The 11,583-nt window shown below is 37.3% G+C and overlaps 1 protein-coding gene across 1 annotated transcript; it reads left to right on the forward strand.

The window, feature by feature from the left end:
* Positions 1–249: 249 nt before the first annotated feature.
* On the forward strand, positions 250–1,518 carry FOXE3 (forkhead box E3). Its single transcript, XM_044084877.1, has one exon. The coding sequence runs from the start codon at positions 250–252 to the stop codon at positions 1,516–1,518; it is 1,269 nt and encodes a 422-aa protein (XP_043940812.1).
* Positions 1,519–11,583: the final 10,065 nt, after the last annotated feature.

Here is an 11,583-nt window from a genome sequence, read left to right on the forward strand (position 1 = left end):
TAACTCTGTGAAAAGACGACTAGAATTTTGCTAAGTCTAATCCTTGGCTGCGTTGCTGGGAATAGGATGGGTGGGTATTCTAATGACGGCCTTTGACAAAGAAGGGCGAACAGGGTGGCGCCAGGCTCCTTCAGCGCAGATATATAAATAAAGGTTGGATTAAACAGCACCTGAGAAGGAAAAACAGCTCCAGCCAAGAAGGTACAGAGAGAGAGAGAGAGAGAGAGACCGTGAAAAATAAAAAGGTATATGAATCTGGGTCACTTTTGCTACCTTTCAGGTATGTGTACCATGACAGCAGAGACTCAGCACTCTCCCATAGAAGCTTCAAGTCCGGTTGGGAGCTCACCACATGTCTCCTTAGATCCACCCGTTCTTTCTAGTGGCAAGGGGATCGTATTGATCAAGTCAGAGCATACAGGGGTCTGTATCCCTACTGGTGATGGGGAAAGAGAAACTCAGAACACTGGACAGCCTGAGACTCATGTCCATACAACTGGAGGCAGAAGGAGAAAGCGCCCTGTTCAGCGTGGGAAACCTCCTTACAGCTACATCGCACTTATTGCAATGGCAATTGCCAATTCTCAGGAGAGGAAGCTTACTCTTGGGGGAATTTACAAATTCATTATGGAACGTTTTCCTTTCTATAGGGAAAATTCTAAGAAATGGCAGAACTCCATCCGACACAATCTTACTCTCAACGATTGCTTTGTGAAAATCCCTAGAGAGCCAGGGCGCCCTGGGAAAGGGAACTACTGGACACTGGACCCAGCAGCTGAAGACATGTTTGACAACGGGAGCTTCCTGAGGCGACGGAAACGCTTCAAGAGAACTGATGTTACCACCTACCCAGGTTACATGCAGAACTCCAGTGCTTTCACTCCAACACCTGCAGGGAGACCTTCCTATCATAACAACCTGTATCCAGGCATTACTTCAGGATATAGCCATCAATTCCACTCCACTACCAGCAGCACCAATCATTTAGCAGTGCTTCACCATTACCAAGACTCTGGGAGTATCATTAATCAGCAGAGGATGTTCAGCATCGATAACCTCATCAACCAGCAGCAGTCTAGCCTGCAGATGTCTCCAGGAAGTGAACTTACCCATCAGTCTTCTGGCTTAAACGGGGATCTGGGGGCAATGACCTCTAATTTTTCTGTTGGTATGTCAGAGCCATCATGTTTTCCGGCTCATTCTGTAAGCCCATCTGGAATCTGTTCAGTGCTGAACAGATCCACCAACACTCTTTCTTCCAGTCTAGCTTATACTTTCTCATCTTCCCCCCCACATCTGGCCTTGTCTCAGCCTAGCTACTCTCCCAGCAGCCCCCAAATATACACTGCTCCTAACAGACTATCCATGCAATCTGTGAGGTCTACTTCTTGTCCAGAACACACTGACCAGTTCTTAGGCCTATCCGCCTCTCAGATAAATGGTATTGGGCAGTTTAACTCCAGTAACAGCTTCATGAGACAGCCGAATTTTCCCTCTGGTCTGGAAAGATATTTATAAAATTCTGAACAGGACAGTTTACTTTTAAAACATATTTCTGAGCTCTCGACGTCCATCAGTGTTAAACTATTTATAGTGTACACCAGTCCTTAGAAACTCTGAAAAGATTGTTGTGTAATCCATAACGACGTCAAGGATACTTGTAGTTTAGTCTGAACGAGTGAGTAAATAGTTATTTTTTTAAGCAGGAACTACATCAGTTCATAAAAATACTTTGTGACATTTATTTATTGTCAACTTCTTTGAGGTATGTTTTCTAGTTATTTTTGTTGACACCTGCTAAAATAAATGTGTGTTTACAAAGTTAAGAATCTTAGCCTAGTCATTTATGTTGATTACAATTAGAATGCAGTTTAGAACGCCCGTCTTAAGTGTTTGCTGTAAAATAAAAATTTCATCAGACGGCAAGCAGTAATACGAGGTTCAAAGAGAGTCAGCGGTCATATATCTGTTCATTTCTCTTTCGGCATACTATTTTGCAGTATAGATGTCCGCCAACAAAACATAAAGTAAGTTTGTGTGCGTGTGTGTGTGTGTGTCTGTGTAGCAATTTTTTGAACTTCATTTAACTCTGCTAACAGTTTATGTAAACATAACTTTCAAATGTCCATATTTTTGCCTCATATCTTTGGAGTGCTCCTCAAAAAATGTGATTTTCTGGTAAATGACTGGGATGATCTGAGGACTGCAGTCACTAAATAATGACATACATTTGAGTTTCAGACTTCACATCTTTCAGAAAATGCATGCTAACACAAATCCTGTTATTCTAGTAACTCTTCTAGTAACTTTTTTTTAAGTTTTTGAGAGCGATATTTAAAATCTGTCCTCTTTTGGTGCCTTGCCCCCCCCCCCACCACCACCATATGTCAGACTTTGTCCAGATTTCTTGCACTAATGTGTTGAGAGGTATGTACATGCACCATGTGCACTCTCTCTCTGTATCTATACACACACACACACACACACACACACACACACACACACAAAACATAACTACAGTCAGTCTTCCTTGGCTAGTTACCACCGGTAGTTTCCAATTTACAGTATTGTGAACTGGCGTTGTTTTGTTGACCTTCCTTTAGACAGATACTTGCTTTATAGGTTGCATTTTTACCACTTTTGTACATGCATTGGGAAATTTGATTTGCGATTATGTAACTTTATTATCGGCGTTATCTAAATCAGAAATATGGCTTCTGACCCAGAAAATTCTTTTGGACAGAAGGTAAATAGAAATGTCTATGAAACATTGGTATGGATGGGGAAAACACATTATTTTATTTATTAAACGTGCCCAGATTCACAGGGCAAGCCCACTTGTCCCAGAAGTTGAACTGGCTAAGTATTCCAGTCAACATCCCCCTTTATGGTAAAGTAAAGGGTAAGTGCGTATGAATATCCATCCATCCAAACACACACACACACACACACACACACACACACACACACACACACTTGGCAATTTATAGAGTTACCAATCCACCTACCGCTTGGGAAGGAAACGGGGGTACCCGAAGAAAATTGACGTGAGCGCAGGTAGGACATTGAGTCTCGGACTCCGCACAGAGGGTACCCCAAGACAAGAACAGAGAACCTCTTTTCGGGTGGCAACAATGCTACTCGGTTTGTAAATTAATTTATGTGTTTTGATGGGCTTCTCCCGCTACTTGAAAAATGTTGCAGTCCTTTATTTATGTGTTTTATAACTAAAAACAGACCTCCAGTCAGGGAAGTATTCCTATCACTGTAATGTTTTTCAGAAACTTAACTTTAGGCATATTTGGTGGCACAGCACTCAGTTTCTTTGCGCAATATTTAATGACAAAGCCAAAGTTACAAAGACCCCAAAAATATCAAAAGACAAATGATCGTATGTGTGTTTCTGTGTGTGTGCCTGTGTGTTTGTGTGTGTGTGGACGAGTTGAGAGATATGCTTTGTGGTGGTGCGCGTCATTTTTCTTCAGCTTATTTTTAAAAGTGCACTGAAAGTAAATATAATTTGCACCCCTACCGCATATACACACACTGTGCTAGATAGACAAATAGACAGATATGGAATATGTGGGCTATTTTTCGTGAAAGTGTGCGAAAACCCCAAGGGAATGTGCTTTCCTCATGAAAGTGGTTCCTTAAACCCATATATATGGGATCTGTGTGTGTGTGTGTGTGTGTGTATGTGTGTGTGTGTGTGTGTGGGGGGGGGGGGGGGGCGATAATGCTTTTGTTACTTGATTCAACCTTACTTTCTCATCTTTGCAATAATTTCATCTTAACAGCTACTATTCTACCTCTCCATCATAGTCTTACTTATTATTGTATTCTCAAAAAAGTGACATGTTGTACAACTAGATGTATTACTCAACTGCTACTTCTTTTTACTTTCTTTTTATCTTCCTTTCTTATCTACATTTATACCGTACATTTTTAGCTATTATTCTTTCTGGACATTTAATTTTAACTTCATTAGTATTTCTACTAAGTCTAGTTGAATATTTTGCATTTTTTATACTTTATTAATGTGTGACCACTTAAAGTTTTTTTCCTTTACTGTAAATGTATTTGCATTTTTAAATATGTACTTTTGTAGATGTACATTTTATTTGAATTGTTTGGAGCTTATCTCCCCGGGCTTCTACTGAAAATGGACATATATCCAGCTAGACTAGCCCAGTCAACAAATGTAAAATAAAAATAATCTTTAGCTATTTTGTTTGAAAGCTTGCAGTATCTTTTAAGTTCAGTTCCAACTAGTATTTGCCATGCAAATCCTTATGCTAATTTTGACCAGATAAACAAATGATCGTTGTCTCCCGAAAATTAAGACGCGTGTGAGCAAGCTTTCACGTTTTAATAAATAAATAAATAAATACATACATAAATAAATACAAGTATCCAAACAACTAATTTAAATTGTTTGCATTTACCTTATGAGGTCAGCCCAAGGTAAGGGCTAATGCATATGGAAAATAAGTTAACATATCCCTAGTAAGTATAACCGCAGTATGTTATTGTTATGCAATGGGCTATAATGCATACAAAGCAAAATATATATTGTCTTGAAATAACACATCGAGGTAGATGGTCTAACTGTTTCACTAAGGATTCAGTAGAGATAGTCCAAAATCGTTCCATGTTTTGTCTATATTTAATAAGATATATTAAAAGAGTTTATCTAATGTAGTCAATGGAATAGCATATGTTTTATTTTATTTATTTCCTTTTACATCTTATGGGAGTTGAATTATTTTACAAAGAGTTTGATAGCAATTATATAAGCATGGAAGTAATGGAAGCCTACTCATTCTGTGTAACCCAAACAACTTTCCAGTTACTGACTGAAGCACACTTGCCCAGAACCTACTTTGGATAAGAGACAAATGTGTTTTCAACACTGGCTGGCTACATGATCACCAGGTAGCAAAGTTTTCCAATATATGCAGAGATAAGGACAGAAAAAAATCCTTCTGTTATTTTTCAGCCAGTCATGAAAAGGAAGGGCCATGGGACTTTCAGGACTTGCTAAGCTGTTCAGTTAATCTTGTAAGTTTCAGAAGTCTGGTGTCTTTTTCTTAAATAGTCCTAATGCCCATCTTGCTCAGAGTGCTTAAAGACTAACTCTGTATCTCTTCAATCTGTAGCACTTGGTAAGCCTCCTTTGTGGTTGACTGCACTGTATATCTCAACAGTAAGTTTTGACTTTATGCAGCAGAAAGTATTGTACACTGTAACTGTGTTAGCAGTAGATATAAACTCCCGATACCTTTAAAATAATCCTCCAGATATGCCAAATTACATTTGCTTAACTGATTTTATATAACATTAACAGGACACAAAAATGCCATATTGGTTTAAAGACCCCCCAATAAAGTTTGGCGTGGAGCTCATTCAGATTTAAACTGATTACAGCATGAGGGTGCCCATGGTGGTGCAGTGGTTAGCATTGTTGCCTCACAGCAAGAGGTTCTCCAGTTCAATCCTTGGCTGGGGTGCCTTCTATGTGGAGTCTGCATGTCCTCCCTGTGGTCGCATGGGTTTCCTCTGGGTGCTCCAGTTTCCTCCCACATCCCAAAAGACATGCTGTAGGTGGATTGGACACTCCAAATTGGCCCTAGGTGTATGTGTGTGCCTTCCATGGAAGGTTGGCACCGGGCTGGCAACTTGACACTGTTAAAAATCTACTGCCAATCAGACAGGTAATCCACTGTGGTGATCTCTAACTGGGAAAAGCTAGAAGAAGACAGCATGAGATATTTTGCTAAGAAAAAGAAAAGAAAAAAGAGGCACAGACACCATTTTTATTAACTTACTTCTTAAAGCACAGTTGTTGCTAGTGTTCATTAATTTTCTTTACTTTGATGAATCAGTTGTTTTATCCATTGGACTACAGTTTTCAGACATTAACATTACATATGTTCCACATTATCTTACATTTTTTATCATTTGCAAATAAAACTGTACATTTTCTGAAAGTGCCATGAATCTGTAGTAACTGGTCTTTAAAGCTGATTACACTTGAGAGTACAACTTAATCATTTCTAAGGTACAATGCTGTTTAAGTGTTCAAGTGTTAGACCATTATACTGCTGTCTGCACTCTGTGAATTTCACCTGAAAGTTCTAATATTTCTTTTGTATATTTTCTGCTGGAGGCACATTTACTTATTATATTTATGTGTTGCTTTATATAATTTCGTAATAAATGTAGGTCTTCTCCTCAAGGCTCTGCTGAAAATGAACACCAGTTAGACATCCAAGTAATCAGAACACATATTATCACATTTCCTAATTAAATCAAAGGAAATGCATACATCAATAGACACTTTTACATTTCATAGAAGCCTTTCTTATAAATACTAAAAGCCAAAATACAATCGAAAAATAAAGTTTAAAAGTAAACAAAAATGAAACTTCCTAATAATTGTGGAAAATCTTGTTTTTTACACTTTTTTATACTTTGCTGAAAAGGTCATTCATTTAGGATCAATAATGCTTCTCCTGGATTAACTAGCAAGTTTGCAGCACCATTAGGACTAGACCAGGAGTGCTTTTTGTACCTTTTAATTGACTTCGGAGCTGCAGGCATTTACCAGTCAACAGCCGTCTTCCTTTTAATACTCAGTAAGTTGCCCTTTGCATTATAATTACCACCAACTGAGCTGTGCTGTCATTGATCTTCACACACTGACAAACGGAATGCATTATTGCTTTGCCACCAAGGCATTCCTTTTCCTTCTTCAGGCTGCGTGTTGGGGCCAGTTCACTGATATGTCAGTCAGATTTCTATTTGCAGTGCTGGTGATCAGGCTCTAATAATGAGTTTAGGTTGCTGGAAGGATGTAGAAAAGAGTACACATATAACATCTGTACTGTTTACCCTACAGAGCAGTGTTGAGATAGCATTTGGTGTATGAATGATACCCTGCTGGACACCAGGTTCTGTGTACCAAAGGCTTAAGTTACTAGGTGGACTTAGTAAGTACAGAGCATCTGGCAAGTTTCATTCATTTTCCCTTGCAGGGTTGTGTTGAAGTACCACTTGCTATCTCCATGGCACCCTGTAAGAGTCCAGGTACCATGCACTAAATGCTCAGGTTACTAGAAAGACACTTGGGATAACACATGTATCTGATAATCTTCAGCCTTTGACACCAGCTGTTATGCACTAAAGGCTTATGCTGTTGGCAAGGTACCTAATATAGTACGTATAGAACATTTGCTGAGCTTCAACTCTCATCCCTTATATGGTGTTGTTGCTTTAGTACTTGCTACATGCATGCTTCTGGTACTTTGCAGTGAAATATAGATGGTGTAAGAGATTGGTAAATGTAGTACTTCACTGCATATTCCTGTTTCCCTAAAGGAGAACAGCACACATACAACACAGATATGAAGCTGCTTCTAAGAGTATTTAATGGTTACTTTTCCAGGCCACGATTAGTAGCTTGTTCAGATGGATAAGTTACCATTTTATGAGAAAAATAAAAAAGTGAGAACTCTGGTTATCTGCTGATTACTGATGGCTGATAGATTTTGCCCTTTTTGTACTTTGATTTGCAATACCTTGTGCAGTTTTAGCAGCAGTTCTCTTACAGAAGTACAATAACTTCTTATTTTTCCTTCTGAGGGGATTGACTGCCATACTTCTTGATACCTTTGTCAAATATTTGTTATCTTACCCAGTTGCCTTCCTTGGGTAATTTATGACGAGGATCTCTGGTACCTGCCTGTTTTTGTTGCTATTGTTTTCTCCTTTTCTGGCTGAGTATTTCCCTTAATCTTGTACTTTACCTATTCCCAGCACTGTCACCTTCCCTTCTCTGTTTTTTTTTTTTTTTTGGGGGGGGGGGGGTTCTTCATGTTTACAAATGTGAGAAGTAAATGTCTCAGACAGATATGAGCCATTGACCTTTGCAGTACTTTTCTAGCTATGCTACCAGCTAGGCTACTCAAGCAGTTGAGATCTGTTTCTCCATAAGTTCATTAGACGTCTCCATTGCAAAACCTAATTACAGTCACCCAGGAAGGTTATAAAACATATAGTAACGTAAATAAGTAATAATATCCACTCTGCTCACCCACATCTTACTTTCTGAGTATGATGTTATGAATCTGGATAAAGTTTAACCGGGTTAAATTGATGAAATGCTGAAAACCTTGCTATCTTATAGGGGATATTTTAGCTGTCTTCCTCTAAAACGTTACAGTCAATGTTTATTTGAATGCTCAACAAATAGAAGAAATTGTTAAGGTTCTGTAGGGATTATATGCACAGTAACAGAATTTTAAATATAATATATTAAACCATGAACAAAATGTGGATGTTTTTGTGTGTATAGCAGGGTATGTTCTAGAACTATTTCTCCACTGTAAAATACATGTCACATTGCTAATATGTATAATTTATAAGACCATAGGCTAATTGGAGCACTCATTAATACATTTATTCATATGAATAAAGCCATACAGACTAGAGAATTTTTGCCTTGTAAAAGGTACAAAGTTGCTTAAGAGTGGGGTAAAAATCTAGGTGTATATATGTGCTGCGAAAAACATATAGCCATGTCATTTATTTCTTAATATCCTTTATCCGTTTTATCTAGTCACTAAAGATGTACTTTGCAAACTGTAAACGATACCTTATATCCGAAGCTAGAATCGCCATAGCTAGAACCCCATCTACTAGCAACTATACTATATGCAGGTCCATTATTAACACACTTAAATAAAACTGATCTTAATAAACTCTCCACATGCTATAACTGCTATAACAAAATCGCTAGATTCGCTGCCAACACCAGATCATGCTCCCACCACTGCCATTCCCTAAATAAACTACACTGGTTAGAATTCCCAAATTTACAACAATACCACCGACTCAATCTGGCACACTATATCTTATACTATACTGAAAAAACCCCTGCCCTGTCCAGCCTCATAACCTTCTACAATTCAAATAGGCAGTTGCGATCTACCAACAAAGCTCTAATAGAAAATATCCAGTGTAAAAATAGCTCGGGCGAATCCCTCGTCACTAATGAAGTTGCAAAAATCTGGAATACCCTGCCTCCTGACCTCAGACTACAAAAATGTGCGGCCACCTTCAAAACCCAATTAAAATCCTACCTATACACCAACCATTTATGTATCTGCAAAGGACCTCCCTGAACTCCCATCTGCCTGAAAAAGGGTACCCCCCTTGCTTTAATCAAACACATGATACTGTATTACACCCTCTCTCTTTGTACATACTGTTATATTGTTTGCATGCCTATACTATACTAAAAGTAGGGTCTATATTATAAGAACGAAAGTTCAAAATTGTGAACGTTCTAAATATCAAAAATGCCAGACCTCGAACTTGTTATTGTGGGGGATGCCCCCCCCCCACTAAATATATATATACCAACTCCGAGATCGCACTACAGTGAGGAAATGGCAAATATTCCAATCTTCACTGTACTGTGATCCCACAAAAACACTTTGAGGTCCACCATTTTCGATATTTGGAGTGTTCTCAATTTTGAACTTTTATTGTTATAATATAGACCCTAAAATTATACATGTCTATAAAGACATTACTTATCTCTGTATTATTAGCATATTAACCTTTCAGTACTTATGTACTTGTACTTATCTCTGTATTATTAGCATGTTAACCTTGTTACAGCTGTACCTTGATTGTCATTATATATATTGCTCATATTTATGTAACAATTTTCTGAAGCTTTTCTCCCCAGGACTTTGCTAAAAATGTACACTAGCTGACCAGCCGGACCATTCTGGTAAACAAATGTTAAATAAATAAATAACATTTTTCTTTCCTTCCCTTCCTCAGAGAATGGATTAGAAAATGTAAATCTTTCAGGATTATTAGGGCCTAGTGATAAAAATAATTTTTTTCTCAGCCTTCTGCTTAAACAGTAATCCTGTGTTCCAAACCACAGCAGTAACCAAACATTTTAAATGGATTCCATGCCCCCCAACCTCACCACTGTACCACATCATTAGCACCTGATAATATATTTGTGGCTATTGGTAGATTAGTATAGTTACTTTGTGGCAATTCAATCGGTGTAAAACCCAAAGCTGTGTACTATGAGATACAAAGCTACATTATATACATGCACATATAAACTCTCACAGTATACCCAGTAATATTATAAAGTTTCCAGACAGTGCTAAATTCTTTTTAAAGAGCTTTATTACATTTTTTCTTAACCGATTAGTTGGGGGGGGGTAACAGAGGAAAGAATGGAAAGAAGAGGAAAAGAGAAGGCCTACCCACAAACCTCTTAACCTCTTAGTGCAAGAAATCTGGACAAAGCCTGGCAAAATGTGGGAGAAAGGCCCAAAAATAGGGACAGAGTTTAAATACTGCTCTTAAAAACCTAGAAAGTTGCTAATAATAGGACTTGTATTAACATACATTTACTGATGGATTTGAAGTCTGAAACTCAAATTTATGTCATTATTTAGTGACTTCAGTCCTCAGATCATTCCAGTAATTTTTCAGAAAACCACATATTTTATGAGGAATACACCAAAAATATGAGGCAAAATCTAACATACTGAAAAGAAAGGTCTTTGTATTTATAACTCAAAAATAAGACCAAACCACCAGTGTTAAAAGTATTACCAAAAGAAAAAAAAAATAAACTACTGAAAAGCACTGCAGAGACCACAGCAGAATTAGTGTAAACCTTCTTTTGTTCAACACTTTTGTCAATAAGACTTCTTCAGAAACAATGTCATATCTAAAAACACAGAGCCTTATATATATATATATATATATATATATATATATATATATATATATATATATTGTATCATCTAATGAAAAATAAGAATCAGTTAAACAATTAACCAAACAGCATCCATATACAGCATATTGTTACTGTTCCTGGGAAATTTTTTTTGCAGTTCCAAAGGATTGGTATATATAAGTTTGTGTTCAGGCTGTAATGCCATTTACGTACGATGACTAGGAGTTTAGAGGAAAGGATTAAAGAGCATGTGTACTCTATTAAAACAAAAGATGAAAAGAACACATTCCAAAATTAAGGAATGCAAAAATATATTTTCTGTATTGGACTCAGTTCCTTTGGACTTAAGGAGTGGTAACTATAAAAAAACAAGGTAGAAAAGGGGGAAGCTATGTTGCAAGTTAAACTAGGGGATGACAAATACCCTGATTTAAATGGTTAACATCAAATGTTTTTTGAAAGGCAAAAGACATAAGTTTTAGAGTGATCTTTACACACATATTTTTATTTTTTAAATGTTTTTTATGAGTCAGGATGCTGTTTGCTTAATTAATTATTTAATTGATTCTTATTTTTCATTAGATGATACAAATATATATATATATATATATATACACACACATAAGGCTCTGTGTTTTTAGAGATGACATTATTTCTGAAGAAGTCTTATTGCCGAAAGCAGTGAATAAAAGAAGGTTTAGACTAATTTTGTTGTGGTCTCTGCAGTGCTTTTCAGTGGTGTCTTTGTATTTATAAAAATAATACCCTGTTGCAACTCTGCTGTTAGATATGACATACAG

This window comes from Protopterus annectens, chromosome 10.part0, assembly GCF_019279795.1.
Source record: "Protopterus annectens isolate FY-2018-M chromosome 10.part0, PAN1.0, whole genome shotgun sequence".
NCBI lineage: Eukaryota > Metazoa > Chordata > Ceratodontiformes > Protopteridae > Protopterus > Protopterus annectens.